Source organism: Lepus europaeus, chromosome 1 (genome assembly GCF_033115175.1).
Source record: "Lepus europaeus isolate LE1 chromosome 1, mLepTim1.pri, whole genome shotgun sequence".
Lineage (NCBI taxonomy): Eukaryota > Metazoa > Chordata > Mammalia > Lagomorpha > Leporidae > Lepus > Lepus europaeus.
Genome location: NC_084827.1, coordinates 48,041,615 through 48,062,644, shown reverse-complemented (window position 1 = coordinate 48,062,644; position 21,030 = coordinate 48,041,615). Strand labels below are relative to the sequence as shown.

Genomic DNA, 21,030 nt, shown 5'->3' with positions numbered 1-21,030 from the left:
GTATTTTGTATGCTTGCATGTTGTAGATTGTTGGTATTTGAGTGTGTGGTTCCAGTGTGGTATGTGTTTCACCCATAGAAGACATTTGTTGCCAGAGGCTCAGTGTCCCTGGCATCCCAGAGCTTTTAATTCTTATCACTACCATTTAGGATTTGCCTGAACTGGGGAGATGTCCTTGCTTATCAGCTAGCCTCGGGGCCATTTAGAGATGGCTGAAGGCCACTGTAGTTTGGCTGTTCCATTTGTCAGCCCCCCTTTTCTCACCCAGGCAACTGGGATCCAACCTCTGTAATAATGTGTCCTGAAATACATGAGTCTTTAATTCTTATCCCAACCTTTAGGTAAGTTAAGACCCAGTATTAGATCTGGGCAAGAAAAGGGAATAGGAGGTGTCATGAAAATATATGAGAGGGATCAGTGCTGTGGCGCAGCAGGTTAACGCCCTGGCCTGAAGCGCTGGCATCCCATATGGGCGCTGGTTCTAGTCCCAGCTTCTCCTCTTCCAATCCAGCTCTCTCCTTATGGCCTGGGAAAGCAGTAGAAGATGGCCCAAGTCCTTAGGCTCCTGCACCTACATGGGAGACCTGGAAAGAAGCTGCTGGCTCCTGGCTTCGGATTGGTGCAGCTCTGGCCGTTGCGGCCATCTGAGGAGTGAACCAGCGGATGGAAGACCTCTCTCTTTCTCTACCTCTCTCTGTAACTGTCTTTCAAATAAATAAATCTTTAAAAAAAAAAAAAAGAAAATATATGAGGTAGTTTTTTAGTTTTGTGTTAGTATCTTTTTCTTTTATAACCGATCAGTGCTAAGAACTACTAGGAAAACTCAAGTGGGGCATGCTGATTCTTAGTGAAGTTGGGAGAAGTTTTAAGATTATTGCCCTAAGCACTAGAAGGGAAACCAAATTGGAAACTATTGGAGGCATAGCAGAAAGCTTATTAACTTAGCTCAGGGCTTGTTAACCTTGGCCACTCATTGATGCTACTTGGAAATACGGAAAAATACAGATAAAGCAAGAATAAATAGATGAGTAGATAGTTAGATGACCTGGTTCTCACCCTTAGAGATTGTATTTAATTGGTCAAAGATACAGCCCAATTATTGGAACTTTATAAACCTAGCTTGAATTTAATGTGCCTGTGAACATAGAACTACTGGCATAGAGAAGACTGGGACTTCTAGGACTCCTAGGACTGAGAGGACTACACAGGTACCACAGTGCCTCAGTCCCAAATTCTCTTCATTTATGATGAATCGGAGATTACTGTAAAGGATAAATTTGGAATTTTTGTGTATTTCCTAGGAACTTTGGTACCATTTTAAAAAAAAGATTTATTTGAAAGGCAGAATTAGAGAGCTGTCTTCCATCCACTGGTTAGAGGTGGGCCTGACTGAAGTCAGGAACTTCTTCTGGGTCTCCCACATGTCTGCAGGGTCCCAAGCATTTTGGCCATCTTGTACTGCTTTCCCAGGTGCATTAGCAGAGAGCTGGATCAGAAGCAGGACATCTAGGACTTGAACCGATGCCCACATGGGATGCCAGTGTTGTAGGCAGTGGCCTTAGCTGCTACACCACAATGTTGGCCCCAAATTTGATACTTCATAAGACTTGTGATTATGAGGGATCTTCACAGAGTTCATGGAAGATGCTTATTTTGCCACCAAAAGAAGCATCATTTTTTTCCATGAAGTTAAAAAATGTTATTTGAGAGAGAGTGAGTGCTCCCATCTGCTTGCTCACTCCCCAGTGCATGCCATTGTCTGGACTGAACTGAGAACCAAGAGCCAGGAGTTCAATCTAGGTCTCCCACATAGGTATCAGGAACCCATTTACATTGAGCAATTACCACTGCCTCCAAGGTTTACATTAGTAGAAAGCTGGAGTTAGGAGTCGGAGGCCAGTATTGAACCCAGGCATTCTGTATGGAGTGCAGGAATCTTTAACTGTAAGACAAAGTGCCCATTTCTCCATGAACTCTTTGAAGTTTCTGTGTATTTAGGTTTCTGATGTGCAGGAAATAAAAGGTATGGGTAAGTCTTTAGCATCTGGAAAGATGGTCAGGTTCAGGGCTTCAGTGCTGGCATCCCTTCCCATCCAGCTCCCTGCTGATGCGCCTGGGAAAGCAGCAGAAGATGGCCCAAACCCTTGGTCCCCCTGTACCCATGTGGGAGACCCAGATGGAGTTCTAGGCTACTGGGTTTGGCCTGGCCCAGCCCTGGCCATTGCAGTCATTTGGGAAGTGAACCAGTGAATGGAGGATTTCTCTCTAACTCTGACTTTTAAATAAATAAGTCTTAAAAAAAAATGGTGGACAGGTTCACATATTAAAAGCAATATATAAAACTACACGGATGGACTTACTATACTTGTTCAACATTGTGATATTTGCACAGGTTGCCTGTGATTTGCTTCGGAGAATTATTCGCATCCTGTATCTCAGTAAGAGACTCCAAGGACAACTGCAAGGGGGATGTAGAGAGATAACAAAAGCAGCTCAGAGTCTCAATGAACTTGGTAAGTCTTTTCTTGACTAAAAATTTAGTAGAGGTTTAAAGGTTGTAAGTCATTTGACCTGTTGATTTTTGTCATCCTTGTCAAATATTATTAAGCAAATACTTAAAATAATTGGCTCAAAATTCTCTCATTTTCCCATTATGATCACACTCACCTTCTGCCATGGTAGAAGAAAAGTCTTTGCTTTTTGAGAATGTCACATGAAAATGGGATTTTGAAGTACATAACTTTTTGAGTGTGGCTTCTTGTACTTGGCATAATACCTTTTCTTTGAGATACACTCAAGTTGTTGGGTGTTACTTCTTGTTTGCTGCAGTATCACTGTATGGGTGCGCCGTAGTTTGTTTATTGATCACTGGTTGAAGGATGTTTATATTTTCAGTTTTGAGCCTTTATGAATAGAGGTGCTTTAAATGTTAGGGAGCAGATTTCTTCTGTGAACTTACATTATCATTTGTCTAGAGCAAATATCTAAGAGAAATGATACTTTTTTTTTTTTTTTTTGACAGGCAGAGTTAGTGAGAGAGAGAGACAGAGAGAAAGGTCTTCTTTTGCTGTTGGTTCACCCTCCAATGACCGCCATAGCCAGTGTGCTGCGGCCGGCGCACCGCGCTGATCTGAAGGCAGGAGCCAGGTGCTTATCCTGGTCTCCCATGGGGTGCAGGGCCCAAGCACTTGGGCCATCCTCCACTGCACTCTTGGGCCACAGCAGAGAGCTGGCCTGGAAGAGGGGCAACCGGGACAGAATCCAGCGCCCCGACCGGGACTAGAACCCGGTGTGCCAGCGCCACAGGCGGAGGATTAGCCTATTGAGCCGCGGCGCTGGCAGAGAAATGATACTTTTTAGGTGACAGGTCCTATGTTGATATTATGCCTAGAAGATTTATTTATCTTTATTCATTTGCTCGCATCTCAGATGTTTAGATCAGGCCCTTGTCACTTAAAGGTTAAATGTTCATGGTTTTGACTATTAAACACCTGCAAAGTTCATCATTTTTCAGGCCAAACTTTTAATAGCTAGTGAGTAAGCACAGAACTGTTCAGCAGCTGTGTTTCAATGAGTCTTTGTGGTCATCTGCTTTTCATTGAGGACTTGATAATTTTCCAAAAGTGGATATGTTTAGTGATACTTACACTTTTCTAGGTTCAGAAGTCTTTGATTAGATCGATCTCAAATGTCAGGAGTGTGGTTACTGTTGGTGTTGTGCTTTGAGAGTCATTAAGCCAAGATATTATGAGAAAAATATTCATTCCATTTTCTGTCTGATTTTTTCTATCTTTGGTATTTCAGTCATATAGTTATGTTGTAATGTTCTGTATTTTTTCACTGATCAAGGAAATGTACTATCTTTCACAAGTCATGCTTCAACATTTCAACTGTAAAATGATTTGCTTGGGTACATCACTGGAATATATCTAGCGTGTGATTTGGTATGCTTGGAATATATTGTACAGAAAGTTAATTTTTTTAAGCAGTGAGTAATGCTTGGGTGTTGTTTTCATGGTGTGTTCTAACCATAGGAGTGTAAGAATTCTACTATCAGCTGTTATTTTTTACTCTGTCACATTAAATTTCTATACTCCAAAAATAATCTTGGGATAACAGAATCATTAAACACAAACACAAATTATTCCAAGGTTTATGTATGTTTATCATCACTGACGTGCTTCCATATTAAGAAATAGCTTTTTGATTATCGTCTTCTAGAATCAACAGTGTTGTAATACAAATCATGATCACTCTTCCTGTTTTTAAAACAGACGCAAGTGTCAGTCATAATGTTCTGAGTGATTGCAGTGTGGAGTGTAAACCCATTATCTTTACAGTTGCTTTACTTAAAACTTTTATAAACATTAAATGTTTAAAAATTATTTGAGAGTATAGTTCATGGTGCATTATCTCAAAGTGGATTTTATTAATTTAAATTTCTAAAGCTATGCATATGTGTGATTTATTATTTGCAAAAAGACATCAGCTGTATTATTCACCATTGTGGTTCAGTCTTGACCAGTCCTGGCATTGGTAACAAGTCAAAAGCAAGAGGAAAATAAAGTTTGTACACTTGGGATTAACATTTTATTTTTAAAGATTCATATATGTATTTGAAAAGTTGAATGATAAGGAGAGAGAAAGATCTTCTGTCTGTAATTACTCTCCAAATGGCTATGGCAGCTAGGTCTGGGCCAGGCCGAAGCCAGGAGCCAGGATCTCTATTCTGGTCTCCCATGTGGTTTGCAGGGGCCCAAGTGCTTGGGTCAGACCTGCTGTCTTCCCCAGCACAGTATCAGGAAGCTGGATTGGACCCGTTGGCACTTTAACCATCACTCTGATACAGGATGCCAGTGTCTCAGTGGTGGATTAACCTGCTGTTCCACAACACTGGCCTTAGCGTTAATCTTTTAATACAAGAGATTTTGCTGTCATTATTATAATTACACATATACGGTAAATGTTCTGTGACTGGAATATCTCTTATTATCAGCGTCTGCATCAGTATGGTTCTGGTTCTCACTGGAAAAAGAAGAATGATAAAGAATAGCAATGTTTATATCAGAGGCCTCTGAAATTGTTAAAAGCAACCTTTCAAATTTGAGAATTGTGAGGTTTGAATTGAGATAACTAGATGAAATATATTACCATCTGGAAATAAAGTATACTCTGAGGGATTGGAAGGAGTATGGAGTGATTGCTGATTGGTGCAGATTTCTTTTGGCGGTGATTGTTACACAGCCTTTGCAGTGATGACCAATGAATAGTACATTTTGATACTGTAAATTTTGGGTTATGTAAATTATTAAAAAGAGTATATTCTGGATCCCTAGTGACATTTACATTGGCATCTCTAATTTTTTAAATTGAGGTCTAAGTGACATACAAAAAAACCCTTCAGATATTGAAAATAGGTAGTTTATTTTTGCTGTGAAACCATCCATCAGTTCAAGATAGTGAACATAACTGTCAGCCCCTAAGTTTCCTCATGCCCCTCTGTAATTCTTTCTCAGGCATTTACTGTTCTACTTTCTGGCACTGTAGAATAGTTCCCACTTTAAAGAATTTTTTGCTAATGAAATCATATACTTTGCATTTGCTTTAGTTCAGTTTCTTTCAGCTTATTTTTTTGAAATTCAGCAATGTTGAGTGGCAGCTTATTCTTTCTTGTTGCTCACTAGTCCCATTGATACCACAACTGATTTCTATTGATGGACATTGGTGTTGTACCTAGTTTTTGAGTGTCAAAAATAAAGCTGCTATTAGTATTGATGTGCAAGTCTTTGTATGGACACATCCTTTTCTTTCTCTTGGGTAAATAAGTGGGAGTGGAATGTCTGGATCATTTGGTGGGTTTATGTTTAATTTTTTTAAGAAACTGCTAAAGTGTTTTACAGAGTGGTTGTATAAATTTCCATTAATAGTGCACAAAAATTGTACTTCCCTCTATCATTGTCAGCATTTCTTACAGCCAGTTTTTTTAGTTTTAGTTCCTTTTGAGTTTATGAAAGTGCTACTAGAACTAACAAAGGAATTCAGCAAGATTTTAGAATATTAGATCACTATAAAAATAGTTGTATTCTGTGTACTCTGTTAATAAGCCATTAAAACTGGAATTCAAAAATACCATTTATAACAGCAAACACTTAATGAGACACACTTAAAGATAAATCTGAAAGAAGACATGCAAGGGGTAGGTGTCTGGTGTAGCAATTAAGTAGCTTTTAGGCTGTCTACAACCTATATCAAATACCTAGTTCAAGTCCTGGCTGTGCTGCTGATTCCAGCTTCCTGCTAATGCACACAGTGGGAAGCAGCAAATGATAACTCAGGTACTTGAGTCCCTGCTACCCATGAGGGAGACCTGGATGGAAATCTGGGCTCCTGCCTGGCCTAGCCTAGACCAGGCTGTTGCAAGCATTTGGAGAATGAACTAGCAAGAGGAAGATCTCTCTCATCTTTCTGCCTTTCAAATGAGATAAAAATAAAAGTAACAATATCTGCAAGGCCTGAACACTGAAAGGTATAAAACATTGTTGAGAACAATGAAGACATAAATAAATTAATAGATCTAGTACATGAATTGGAAGACTTAATATTGTTTAGTAAGAAGTCTGTACTCATCACAGTGATCTACACATTCAGTGCAATTACAATTTAAATTTAAGTTTCACCTTTTAGAAATCGATGAAGTGATTTAGCAGTGTATATGGAGTTGCAGAAGATCTAATATAGCCAAACAAATATTAAAATAAAGTTGATTTGAAGACTTCTTAGAAAATTTTTTTAGTGATCTGGGTAAACTGCCACTTGCAATGCCAGTGTTCCATATCTGAGAGGTGGTTCAAGTTTAGGCTGCTCTGCTGCTTATCTGGCTTCTTACTAATTCCCCTTGGAAAGCAATGGAAAATGACCCAAGTGCTTGGACCTCTGCCACCCATGTGAGAGACCCAGATGGAGTTCCCTGGCTCCTGGTTTCCTCCTGGCCCATACCTGGCTGTTGTGGCCATTTGGGTAGTGAACCAGCAGATGGAAGATCAGTTTCTCTCTCTCTCTCTTTCTCTTCCTCTTCCCACCTCCCCACTCCTTCCCTCTTCCCCTCCCCCTCTTTTCCTTTCCCCCACCCACCCTCCCTCCCTCCCTTTCTATTGCCTTGCCTTTCATATAAATAAATCTTTTTAAGAAATGAAGGGGCTGGAGTTGGACCTAGTGTGTAGAGCTGCCACCTGCCACGCTGGCATCTCATATGGTTGCTGGTTCGAGTCCTGACTGCTCTCTTTCTGATCTGCTTTCTGCCTGGGAAAAGCAGAATATGGCCCAAGTGCTTGGGCTTCTGCCACGCACATGGGAGACCCAGAGGAAGCTCTTGGGTTTGGCTTGGCCTAGCCCTGGCTGTTAAAGCCATCTGGTTTGTGAACCAGCAGATAGAAGATCTCTCTTGCTCTATGCCCACCCCCCCAACTCCAAGTTTCAAATAAATAAATAAGATCAGCGACTGAAAAAAATGTTAAGAATGGTGTTTTTTGAGTGCTACTGTTAGAATGACAAGACAGATTATACAGAAAGAAAGTATTTGCAAAGTATAGATTTGATAGAGGACTTGTTTTTAGAATGTTTTTAAAAATCTTAAGACATTTTGAAAATTCAGTAAGAACATAACACAATTAAGAAGATCTGAACAGACTCCACCAAAGGTGATACATGGGTGGCAAATATGCATGTGAAAAGATGCTTAACATCATTAGGTGTTAGGGAAATGAAAATTAAAATCATATTACATCTCATTGAATGAAAATAAACAGTATTTCAGTACAGACTTACTATTTTTCATGCAGACTATTATAAAGTGATTAAAAATAAATAGTGTAGATTGCAGAGTTAAATTATCAGATTGGTACATGATTGTTCAAGAGTCTCCCCCCTCAAAAAAACCGTTTCTTTAATGAGTACAAATTTCATGAGTGCAACTTTAGGAATGGAGTGAATCTTCCCATCATACCTATCGTTCCCCCACCCCCACTGCAATCCCACCTCTTCCTCCTTCTCCCATTCCCAGTCCCATTGTCCATTAAGAAAAAAAAATCAAGCTGTTCCTCAACAGTCATAAGGGCTGTTCAAGTCATTGCTTCTTAAAGTGTCAATTTCACTTCTACAGATTTCCTTTTAGGTGCTCTATTAGTTCTCTCAGATCAGGGAGAACATACAGTATTTGGGACTGCCTTATTTCACTAAGTATGAGGTTTTCCAGATTCATCCATTTTGTTGCAAATGACCAGATTTCATTTTTTTGTTTTGTTTTGTTTTACTGCTGTGTAGTATTCCATGGCGTACATATCCTATAATTTCTTTATCCAGTCTTTAGTTGATGGGCATTTAGCTTGATTCCGTGTCTTAGCTGTTGTGAATTGAGCTGCAGTAAACATGGGGGTGCAGATAACTCTTTGACTTGCTGATTTCATTTCCCTTGAGTAAATTCCCATGAGTGGCATGGCTGGGTCAAATGGAAATTCTATATTCAGATTTTTGAGGTATCTCCATACTGTCTTCCATAGTGGCTCTACCAGTTTACATTCCCACCAACAGTGGATTAGCACACCTTTTCTCCCATATCCTCACCAGCATTTTTTGTTTGTTGATTTCTTTTTCAAAGCCATTCCAACTGGGGTGAGGTGAAACCTCATTGTGGTTTTGACTTGCATTTCCCTGATGGCTGGTGATCCTAAGCACTTTTTCATGTGTCTGTTTTCCATTTAGATTTCATCTTTTGAAAAATGTCTGTTTTAGTCCTATGTCCATTTCTTAACTGGGTTGTTTGTTGTTGTGGTGTTTCTTGATTTCTTTATGTATTCTGGTTATTAATTCTTTATCAGTTCCATTGTTTACAAATAATTTCTCCCGTTCTGTCTGTTGCCTCTTCACTTTGCTGTTTCTTTTGCAATACAGAAGCTTCTCAATTTGATGTAATCCCATTTGTTGATTTTGGCTTTGATTGCTTGTGCTTCTGGGGTCTTTTCCAAGAACTGTTTGCCTGTGCCAATGTTAAAGCAGAGTTTTGAGACTAGATGGAAATTTAGATGGGCCTTACTACAAAATGGTAACATTTTTTGAGATAATTACTAAGGTAAAGTGTACCCCCAAAACTCATTTTTAAAAAATTTAAAAAAATTTTTTAATTTATTTTTTTGACAGGCAGAGTGCATAGTGAGAGAGGTGAGAGAGAGTGAGAAAGGTCTTCCTTTTACTGTTGGTTCACCCTCCAATGGCCACTGTGGCTGGCGTGCTGCGGCCAGCGCACCGCGCTGATCCGAAGCCAGGAGCCAGGTGCTTCTCCTGGTCTCCCATGGGGTGCAGGGCCCAAAGACTTGGGCCATCCTCCACTGCACTCCCTGGCCACAGCAGAGAGCTGGCCTGGAAGAGGGGCAACCGGGACAGGATCGGTGCCCCGACCGGGACTAGAACCCGGTGTGCTGGTGCCTCAAGGCAGAGGATTAGCCTAGTGAGCCGCGGCGCTGGCCAGTTTTTTAAAAATTTGAGCAGCTACCTTTTTCAATTATTTTTAGTTCACCTAAGCAGGGTCCCCAGTTTATATGTTTAATATAATTCAGAATTTTTTTGTACAGCCAGATGAAAACTTTCTTAGTGAACCAGAGAGTAGCAGCTCTTTCTATTTAGTTTCTGAAAAAACATTAGAAATATTTGAGAAGGATCTTAGGATGTCATTATATCTGAATCAGATTGAGGAATACATTTACTTATTCTACAGAAGGCATTCCTGTTTTATCCTGCTTTATGTTGAACTGAAACTACAATAATGAAGCCAGAAAGTGCTGCATTTTCACAATCAACCTTAATACTCTTGGGGGCCAGTGCTATGGCATAGTGGGTTAGGCTGCCGCCTGCAGTGCTGGCATCCCATATGGGTGCCGGTTTGTGTCCTGGCTGCTCCACTTCTGGTCCAGTTCTCTGCTGTGGCCTCGGAGGGCAGTGGAGGATGGCCCAAGTCCTTGGGCCCCTTTATCCCTGTGGGAGACCCCAAGGAAGCTCCTGGCTTCGGATCAGCGCAGCTCTGGCCATTGCCGCCAACTCGGGGGGTGGACTGGCGGATGGAGGATCTCTCTCTCACTCTCTGCCTCTCCTTCTCTCTCTGTGTAAATCTGACTTTCAAATTAATAAATAAATCTTTAAAAAAAAAACACTCTCTAGTTTTTCCTCTGCAATATTACTAGGAGTTCTAAACTGCAACACAGGCACTTTAATATATCCATTGTACAACTGTTGTTGAAGAATCTAGTATATTCCTCGCTCTGTTCAGTGTTATAAATAATAAAATTATGCTGGGTACCATTAGACTCAATTGTAGAAAGATGATGGGTGATTTAAATCTGTATTAGAATTTTGCTAGATCTTTTCTTGTATGATACTTCCCTTGAATTTGTTGAGAAAGTAATTGTAAAGCTAGTTCCTCTCTACCTATGATTTCATATCAACTACTTCCATTTTGTTTGTCCTTATTTATATTACAAATGATTCTAAGGGTCAAAGGGATCACACAAACAGGACTAGTGTCTACTAATACTAACTGATAGAATCAAAAAGGGAGAGAACGATCCAACATGGGAAGCGGGATACACAGCAGACTCATAGAATGGCAGATGTCCTAAATAGCACTCTGTCCTCAGAATCAGCCCTTAAGGCATTCGGATCTGGCTGAAGAGTCCATGAGAGTATTGTAGGCATGGAAAGCCAAGACACTCTGGCAAAAAAAAAAAAAAAAAAAAAAAGAAGAAGAAGACCTAAATGAAAGATCTCTGTGAGTGAGATCCCAGTGGAAAGAACGGGGCCATCAAAGAAGGAGGTTCCTTTCTCTGAAGGGAGGAGAGAACTTCCACTTTGACTATGACCCTGTCAGAATAAGATTGAAGTCAGCGAAATCAAAAGGCTTCCATAGCCCTGGCAACTCATGACTAGAGCCTAGGGAGATTACTGACGCCATAAACAAGAGTGTCAAATTGTTAAATCAACAACAGGAGTCACTGCGTACTTACATCTCATGTGGGATCTGTCCTTAATGTGTTGTCCAATGTGAAGTAATGCTATAACTAGTACTAAAACAGTATTTTTACACTTGGTGTTTCTGTGTGGGTGCAAACTGATGCAATCTTTACTTAATATATACTGAATCGATCTTCTGTATATAAAGATAATTGAAAATGAATCTTGATGTGAATGGAATGGGAGATGGAGCGGGAGATGGGGGGGTGCGAGTGGGAGGGAAATTATGGAGCGGGGGGAAGCCATTGTAATCCATAAACTGTACTTTGGAAATTTATATTTACTAAATAAAAAAAGAAGTGATTCTTGCTTTTGAAAAGATTTTTTTGAAATATCCATCTTTTAATTATTTTAAGCTTCATCAGACTTTTGAGATTCATGGTTGCCAAAAGGCAATATTTTCCTGGGTAAATTCATCATAATGCTGAGTCTGTTTTTTTATTTTTTCTGGCTTAGAATTTAATTTTGCTGACACTGAGAATCTGTTTAATAATTGTTTATGGATAAATTATTGCCTGGCTTGTTTGCAGGAAGGCATTAGTTAATTTGACTTATAATAATACATCGTAAGAACAAATAGCAAGGAAAATGAGAAAGATTAGTGTCGGGAGGGAACGAAGGATAATTTTAAGTGACTTCAGGTAGAACCCCATCTCTTATGTTGAAGTTCTCAGCTGAATCTGTGAGGATTCATCATTTTCCCTCCCCCTCACACCAGTGGACATTCTTTTTACTCTGCTTTTGAGAGGAAATGCATTATAGGATTTGTAAGAAGGTAGAGATGACCATAATGACAACTCATTCTTCTGAAATTCTCCCAGTTCTGTAAATGGATGTCAGTGTTTTCTTTGTCTTCATGTTAACCAAATTCAGAAGAGATTGGTTTATAATCCAGAATGATAATTCATTAATTTGCAATTTGGACTGAAAAGATACAATTTTTCTCTCTGTAAAGATGAAGTGAAAACAAATATATAATCAGAAACCTGTTTAGTAGAATTTGAGTTACATCAAAGGGAAAGCTGGTTGTATGATTCAGATATTGATCAGCCTGATCCTTACATCTTTTTATTAATAATATGCCTAGTTATCTGGAGTACTGAATAAAAAGTGTTAGGTCGTGAAACTCTCTGGTTATTACTGATCTGTTAAGTTTTTATTCATTATGCTTCATGTCATTGACTGTCCCTAATTAGTTTCTGCAGTTTTTTGTGATCAGGACACAGTAAAATTGATTAAGTTTCTGCTTTCAATGCAAATTGTGTTTCATTGCTCAATATTTCATTGCTCAATAAATCATATTCTAGATATGAATTAGAATTTTGCATGTTTACTAAATTTCAGTCATGCAGTTTTATGAATGTTAGAATGATATTCTAATATCATTTACTAATATGAAGTTGTTAGTATTTTGATACTTTGGACTTCTAGGTTAATATGCTAAATTTTCTATCTTTTTAATAATTTTAATGCTGTTTAAACTGAAACACATCTCTTCATTTTTTTTCAAGTCTGCTTCTGTATCTTAAAAGATTTTTAGTTGTTAAAGATAAATCTTTGTGGCCGGCGCCTTGGCTCAACAGGCTAATCCTCTGCCTAGCGGCGCTGGCACACCGGGCTCTAGTCCCTGTCGGGGCGCCGGATTCTGTCCCGGTTGCCCCTCTTCCAGGCCAGCTCTCTGCTGTGGCCCGGGAAGGCAGTGGAGGATGGCCCAAGTGCTTGGGCCCTGCACCCCATGGGAGACCAGGATAAGCACCTGGCTCCTGCCTTTGGACCAGCGCGGTGCGCCGGCCACAGTGCACCAGCCACAGTGGCCATTGGAGGGTGAACCAACGGCAAAGGAAGACCTTTCTCTCTGTCTCTCTCTCTCACTGTCCACTCTGCCTGTCAAAAAAAAAAAAAAAAAAGATAAATCTTTGTCCTCCACATTGTGTCTCGTGATTATTTTTGGGTAGCTATTTGTTATTTTATTGTTATCTAGCTTATTTTTCACTTGGTCTACAGATAAGGAAAGAAGGAGGACAGCTTTTTCACAAAAAAGTAACCACACCATACTTTTATGGAAACTCTCTAGGCTGTTTGTGAATGATTTATAATTCATTTTATTTGTTAATCAATTAGGTTTCAACATATATAAGCTCTGTAACTTTTAAGGACCTGGTATAAAATGAATGAATGGTATGTGGCTTTTATGTTTTTGAAATCCTATCCAGTAAGTGTAAAACTGATAATAATCACATTTATGATATTCATAATGAGACGGTGATTCCATGGGGAAAACCAGTCTCTTCCCACCTTTTCCACTTGGACTCATCTGCACATTGTATGACGTACTAAGAGAAAACTTTTAGTCATTCTCTTTCAATAATACTTAGCTAAATTCATTCATTTATTCAATCAGTATTATTGAATACCTACATTGTTTGCCATGTGCTAATATTTTAACTGTTGAAGGTACATCAGTGAACTTCAATCCTTCATAGAGGTTATCTTCTGGTTAGTTCTGAATTTACACATCTGGTGTATCTGTAAAAGTCTGATTTCACAGCCTGACCTCTTAAACTACCAGTGTACTGTTTCCTTAATGTCTGTGGCAGCATTTAATTGCTTCACAAAATGGATTGTTGTCACTGGTAGATTTCCTGGTGCCATTTTATTTTTTAAAGAACAAAAGTCGTATTACTTATTCTACTTTCTGAGAATATCTTAACTATAAAACAAAGTCTAAATGATTCTGTAAGTAGCTAGAAATTATTGATTTGCATTATGATAGCTTCATATTAAAAACCAAAATATGTATATTGTATGTATGATATGATTTTTTTATATAATGCACACATTTTATGTTGTGATTGTGGGTTGACTGTTGTTAATCATTAATATTTTTAAAGAGATTATTTGAAAGAGAATTAATATTCTGTGTTAAAGTTTTATTGAGTTATTTAATGATTATTTTTCAAAGGATGATCAAGCAGTAAATTAAGCAATGAGATATGATGGGAAGTATTCCCCCCATTAGTTTTTATTACTTGTGGTCTGTTTTGTAAGGTTTATGTTTCTGTTGCTAGCCTACCGTATATTAAAACCATGTATCATGGGAGTATTCTTGAAGTAAAACCAAATTTATCATAGAGACATTTTATGATATGTTTATTGTGGAAGGAAGGGATAGCATAAGTTTGTCTCATCTAATGTTTTTATTGTAGCTGTGATATTTTCCCAATCTAATAAAACAGTACTTACAGGCACACATTTCTGATTTATGTATATGTCAGAGAAAGTATGGTTCATATAGTTTTTACCACATAATAGTATCCAGTTATTACTGAACTACTGAGCGCTTTTTGAGATGTCTGTTAAATGGTGTGGTAGGTAAAAAAAATTATAGAAGTTTATTTTTTAAAGCTATTAAAGTTAATGTGTTGATTGGAAACATTGTAAGTATACTGTGAAACTGTTTTCAGTATTAAATTAGATTTGGCTTTATCATGCATCCTAGGTGACTTGTTTCTTAGATGTGAATGTGTTTAATATGTTTAGTGAATACGTAGTTGTGTTTTTTTTTTTTTGTTTTTGTTTTTTTTTTTGGTGGAGTAACAGTTTATTTGAAGTAGGGCCAAGGGGGAGAGCTCAACTGATTGACTGATACTCCATCTTCTTATTCACTCCCCAAATGGCTGGGTCTGTTCAAGGCTGAAGTTGGCAGCCCAGACCTCTCTTCAGTCTCCCATTGGGTGCAAGGGACCCAAACATTTGGGCTGTTTTCCACTGCCTTCCCAGATATGTTGGCAGGGAGTTGGATCAAACCAGCTGGGTAGCTTGGACTCAAACCAGTACTTCAGTATGGGATGCTGGTGTTACTGGCCGGAAGCTTAGCTCACTGTGCCACAAACCCAGCCCACTGCAACAACTTTTAAAAGGAAATCAAATCTATATTTTAAAATCTACAATTAAGTCGCATATAAGATAAGCATTTTCAGTAGCTATATTTGATTAATATAGTCTCTAAATTACTTACATATGTGGTTAGATTCAGCTTCCACCAGGTGGGGGTGATGCTATGCTCACATTCAGATGGTCAGGGTGGCTAATGCTTAGATAAAGGTTTGTGTGTAGGAGAGAGCATGTTAAAATCACACATGCATGTGTGCGCACACACACTCTACTGTTTTCTTTAGAGCAACTGAAATTAATGTTACTAAAACTTATATTTAACTGATGTTACTTCTACATTTATGATTCTTATTGTTCTTTCATCATACAATGCTAAAATCTGAGGATATCCTCCAAAAACAAGGAGCTTAGTTACTATAACTTTTTAAAAAAATATTTATTTGAGAAGTAGAGTTACAGACAAAGAGGAGAGACAGAAAGGTCTTCCATCCATTAGTTCACTACCCAAATGGCCACACTGGCTGGAGCCAGACCTATTTGAAGCCAGGAGCTTCTTCTGGGTCTCCCATGTGGGTACTGGGGCCCTAGCACTTGGGCCATCTTCTACTGCTTTCCCAGGCTATAGTAGAGAGCTGGTTTGGAAGTGGAGCAGCTGGGACTAGAACTGTTGCCCATATGGCATGCCAGTGCACAGAAGGAGGCTTAGCCCACTATACCACAGCTCCAATCCTGTTACTGTAACTTTCAATACATTGCTGTTCATGTATTTCAAACCTGCAATAGAATTTTTAGATATGTATTTTATTTCTTATGTGATTATGGAAATTGCATTACCTCTTAACTTTTTGCTGAAGCATTTATTACTGGGAACAAGTAAAGTATCAACTTTTTTCAATTTGTAGATTCTAAAGATTGTTTGGATGCTTAAGTCGATAGCCCTTAATCTGTTTTCCATTCTATTATATGTCATTAATAATGTTAACTTTGACAATGAAAATATCTCTTAAATGTGTATAAGCATTGTCTTACAATTCCAGGCTTAGTTTTTGACTGTTACTTTAAAATAGTGTCAGCTTTTTCTTGAATTGCAGCTTTGAGTTTCTAAGTCTAATATTGTATAAGAAGTCTAGGTGGATTGTTCTTTTTTATTTTCATTATATTCTTTCCTTTATGTATACAGAAAAGCCAAGAAAAACATAAAGCAGTATTTATTAGTCTTTGATTTGGAAAATTGAACTTGATTAAGGGCTAAGTTGGAAGGCTTCAAGGTAAATTTATTATAGGAACACTGGGTGCTGGTATTGTGATGTAACTGATTAAGCCTCCGCCTGTGACACCAGCATCCGTTGTTAGTACCAGTTTGAGACCCGGCTGCTCCAGTTCTGAGTCAGTTCCCTGCTAGTGTGCCTGGGGAAAGCAGCAGAAGGTGGCCCAAGTACTTGGGCCATTGTACCCATGTGTGACCTGGAAGAAGCTCTGGGTTCCTAAATTGGGCCTCCTAGGTTTGGCCTGACTCTTAGGCCTGGCTGTTGAGGCGATTTGGGGAGTGAACCAGCAGATGGGAGATAACACTCTGTCTTTCCTCCTCTCTCTAACTCTGTCTTTGAAGTAAATAAAGAATATTTTAAAAATACTGATAGAGTTTTACATTAAAAAAATTATTTGAGAGGCAGAGAAACAGTGAGCAAGCATTCATTTATAGATTTACTCCTCAATCAGAACTGAAGATGGGAATAAGAAACTCAGTCCAGGTCTCGCATATGAATGGTAGGGATCCAATTACTTGAGCTTTCCCCCATGCCTCTCAGAGTTCCCATTATCAGGAGTCAGGAGCTGGTATGGAGCCCAATTATTCTGATGTGGGAAGTGGGCATCATAACTGGTAGGCCAAAGACTTGCCCTAGAGTTCTACATTTTAATACTGTCTAAACAACAGGAATGGCAGGCATGATTTTCTGACTTGTGTTGGGTAAAATATAATGCAATTTTATTTATCTGTTTCAATTTTTATGTTACAGATTTGAAATTCCTTTTGATGACTCATATTGTGTTCTTCTGTTATATCCAAATGGAAGATAATGCTGATGATCTAGTTTTATTTACACAATTAAGAATATAGTCAGTGGTCAGTGGTGATGATCTATATTGTCTCCATATTAATTATATTAAAACTAAAATATTTTCACATTGGAAAAATATCGTTGGGAATCATGATACCTAAAATTCAGTTGAGGACAGGCATTGTGGCACACTTGATTAAGCTTCTGTTTGCAGTGCTTACATCCTGTGCTGGAGTGTTGATTCAAGTTCTGGCTACTCTACTTTTGATCCAGCTCCCTTTCAATGTACCTAGGAAGCAGCAGATGATGGCCCAAGTGATTGAGTCCCTGCTATCCACATGGGAAACCTGGAGCTCCTAGCTTTGACCTGGCCCAACCCCAGTTGTTACAGCTATTCAGGCAGTGAACCAGTGCATGGAAGATAACTTTCTCTTTGTCTCTCCTTTTCTCTTTGTCACTCTGCCTTTCAAATACATACATATATACATTCATATATAAATGTTTAGAAATCCAGTTAGTTTGTATGATATAATTCAAAATGGTCAGATTATTCAGGACTATATGCTATGGCTGCTTTATCAAGCGCCGTGGCTCACTAGGCTAACCCTCTGCCTGTGGCGCCAGCACCCCAGGTTCTAGTTCCGGTTGGGGCGCCAGATTCTGTCCCGGTTGTTCCTCTTCCAATCCAGCTCTCTGCTGTGGCCCGGGAAGGCAGTGGAGAATGGCCCAAGTGCTTGGGCCCTGCACCTGCATGGGAGACCAGGAGGAAGCACCTGGCTCCTGGCTTGGGATCGGCGTAGCGGCCATTTTGGGGGTGAACCAACAGAAGGAAGACCTTTCTCTCTGTCTCTCTCTGCCTGTCCAAAAAAAAAAAAAACAACAAAAAAAAAAACACCACAACAAAACAAAAAGGCATGTTGCTGCTCAGAATGAAATGGTACGTAAAGATTTGCAAAAAAAATTGGAAATTTAATTGTTCGCTTCTCAGGTTTATCCAAAACGTCTTCCTGATTGAAACGCTGAATTTCTCAGCAACTGTTCCTGAAGACTTCCTTCATATATTCCAGAACAGAATAATTGATCAGGATCTTTATTTTTTAAAATAAAGAAGCCAGCTTTTCATCTTGAAGTGGTTTTGAAAGCAGTTTAGATTCAGTATAGCATACATTATTGGTGACTTGTGCTATGGTTGAAAGTAGTTTGTCTTCTTCAACTCATGTTGAAAGTTGCTTGCCGTTGCCAAGGCTATGGAAGCCCTTAGGGTTCGCTGACTTTGATCTTATTCCGATAGGGTCATAGTCAAAGTGGAAGTTCTCTCCTCCCTTCAGAGAAAGGTACCTCCTTCTTTGATGGCCCCGTTCTTTCCACTGGGATCTCACTCGCAGAGATCTTTCATTTAGGTCTTCTTCTTCTTCTTCTTCTTCTTTTTTTTTTTTTTTTTTTTTTTTTTGCCAGAGTGTCTTGGCTTTCCATGCCTAAAATACTCTCATGGGCTCTTCATGACTAGCGCCTAGGGAGATTACTGATGCCATAAACAGGAGTGTCAAATTGTTAAATCAACAACAGGAGTCACTGCGTACTTACATCTCATGTGGGATCTGTCCTTAATGTGTTGTCCAATGTGAAGTAATGCTATAACTAGTACTAAAACAGTATTTTTACACTTGGTGTTTCTGTGTGGGTGCAAACTGATGAAATCTTTACTTAGTATATACTGAATCGATCTTCTGTATATAAAGATAATTGAAAATCAAAAAAAAAACCTGATGTTAAGTTGGAAATTGCATAGGAAATTAATTTTTTTAAAAATATCATGTAGGATCTCTGTCTTTAATGTGCTGTACACTGTTATTTAATGCTATAACGAGTACTCCAACAGTATTTTTTCACTTTGTGTTGCTATGTGGGGGCAAACTGTTGAAATCTTTACTTAATATATACTAAACTGATCTGTATATAAAGAGAATTGAAAATGAATCTTGATGTGAATGGAAGGGGAGAGGGAGCGGGAAAGAGGATGGTTGTGGGTGGGAGGGAAGTTATGGGTCGGGGGGAAGCCATTGTAATCCATAAGCTGTACTTTGGAAATTTATATTCATTAAATAAAAGTTTTGTTTTTTTTTTTTTTAAAAAAAGAAAGTTGGTTGCCATTGTGGTTTTGGGAGATGGGGCCTTTAGAAGGTGGTTAAGTTGTTAAGAGGCATAATGCAGGAGAGTGGACTGTTAGAAAACAAGGCTGCCACTTGTGTTTTGCCTTCCTACAGGTGCTCTCTTGACCTCTGCCTTTCTGTCATGAGGTGAAACAGCATGAAGTCTTTGACAGATGCTAGCACCATGCTACAGGATTTGTCTCCAGAACTTCTTTTCTTACCTCAGTCCTACCTATTCTCTTACAGCAACAGGAAGCAGATTAAGATAACTTTTCAGCTCTTCACTATTCTTCTTTTCTGGCACAGTCTCAGTTTTGTAGAGTGTTCATCTTCCTGTTAATGATACTTGGGATTAGTTAAGGGGCTACTGCCTTGATTAAATCATGATTAGTCTTAATAGTTTAGATACGGACATGTTACCTTATCAGGACTAAGGAGACTTTAGAAGAAGGAAGAACTTTTTAGAAAGATTTTCTTTGCCAAAAACAAACAAAAAAACAAACAAACAAACCAACCAGTGGATAGAAAACAGGAACTGTAGGTGGAGGATTAGATGCCATCTCTGCTTCTGAACTTCTACAGCTAGGTACACACAGTTGTCTATTTCCTCCACAGACTCCAGATTTCTTTAACCATTCTATTTAGCTCTCTCAGGTTTTTTGTTTGTTTGTTTCATATGTAATTGAAAAAAAACTTTTTTTAGTGTGGTTATTTTCTTTTTCTTTTTAAAGGTTTGTTTATTTGAAAGTCAGAGTTAGAGGAAGTGACAGAAAGAGGTCTTCCATCCTCTGGTTCATTGCCTAAGTGGCTGCTACAGCTGGGGCTGAGCCAGGCTGAAGCCAGGAGCCAGAAGCTTCATCCAGGTCTTCTGGGTGGGTGACAGGGGCCAAGACACTTGAGCCGTCCTCTACTGTTTTTCCCAGGCCATTAGCAGGGAGCTGGATTGGAAGTAAGTGGTGCCACCAGAACTGAATTGGTGCCCATGTGGGATGCCGGGGTTGCACGTGTCAGCTTTATCCACTCTGCCACAGTGCTGGCCCCTTAGTTATTTTTTTTTTTTATGTCTTTTCAAAATTTTATTGTGGTTTAAACTTTTATCATGAGATGTACCGTCTTAACAGGTTTGTATATGTGCAATACAGTATTGTTATCTGTAAGCACAATGTTGAACTTATTCAACCTTATTCAACTCAGTAATATACTTATGTGTAACTGCAATTTTAGCATATTGATTTTTTTGAAGATTTATTTATTTGAAAGGCAGAGTTACATAGAGAGGGGACGGAGGAAGAAAGATCTTCCATTTGCTAGTTCACTCCTCAAATGGCTGCAATGGCTGAGATTGGCCCAGGCTGAAGTCAGGAGCCAGGAGCTTCTACCTGGTCTCCATGTGGGTGCAGGGGCCCAAACACTGGAGCCATCCTCCACTGCACTCTGATGCATATCAGTAGGGAGCTGGATCACAAGTGGAGTAGCTGGGACTTGAACTGACACCCTTATGAGATGCTGGCATTGCTACAACACTGGTCCCGTTAACTTGTTGATTATTATTAACTCCCCCTACCTGAGCCCCATGACCCTGACAGTCAACGATTTTCTTATTTGCTTCCATGCATTGGATTGTTTTACATATCATGTATCAGTGGAATCATGGAGTATTAGTCCTTCTGTCTGTGACTGACTTATTTCACTTAGCATCATATCCTTAGGTTCATGCATATTGTTGCATATAGCAAGATTCTCTTCATTTTTAAGGCTGAATAATATTCATGTGTGTATGCATATTTCTTGTATCTGTTCACCCACTGATGCACATTTTTAGGTTGTAGCCCTGTTTTGCCTAGTTATAAATAGTGCTGTTCTGAACATAC

The 21,030-nt window shown here is 39.0% G+C and overlaps 1 protein-coding gene across 2 annotated transcripts in view; it reads left to right on the top strand.

Moving 5' to 3' along the window:
- Nucleotides 1-21,030, top strand: part of COG5 (component of oligomeric golgi complex 5) — a 375,810-nt gene that overhangs the window by 43,431 nt on the left and 311,349 nt on the right. For both annotated transcript variants that reach the window (XM_062174782.1, XM_062216926.1), the window contains exon 6: nt 2,393-2,513. In XM_062174782.1, the coding sequence (XP_062030766.1) occupies nt 2,393-2,513 (121 nt within the window). The remainder of the gene's footprint in view (nt 1-2,392; nt 2,514-21,030) is intronic.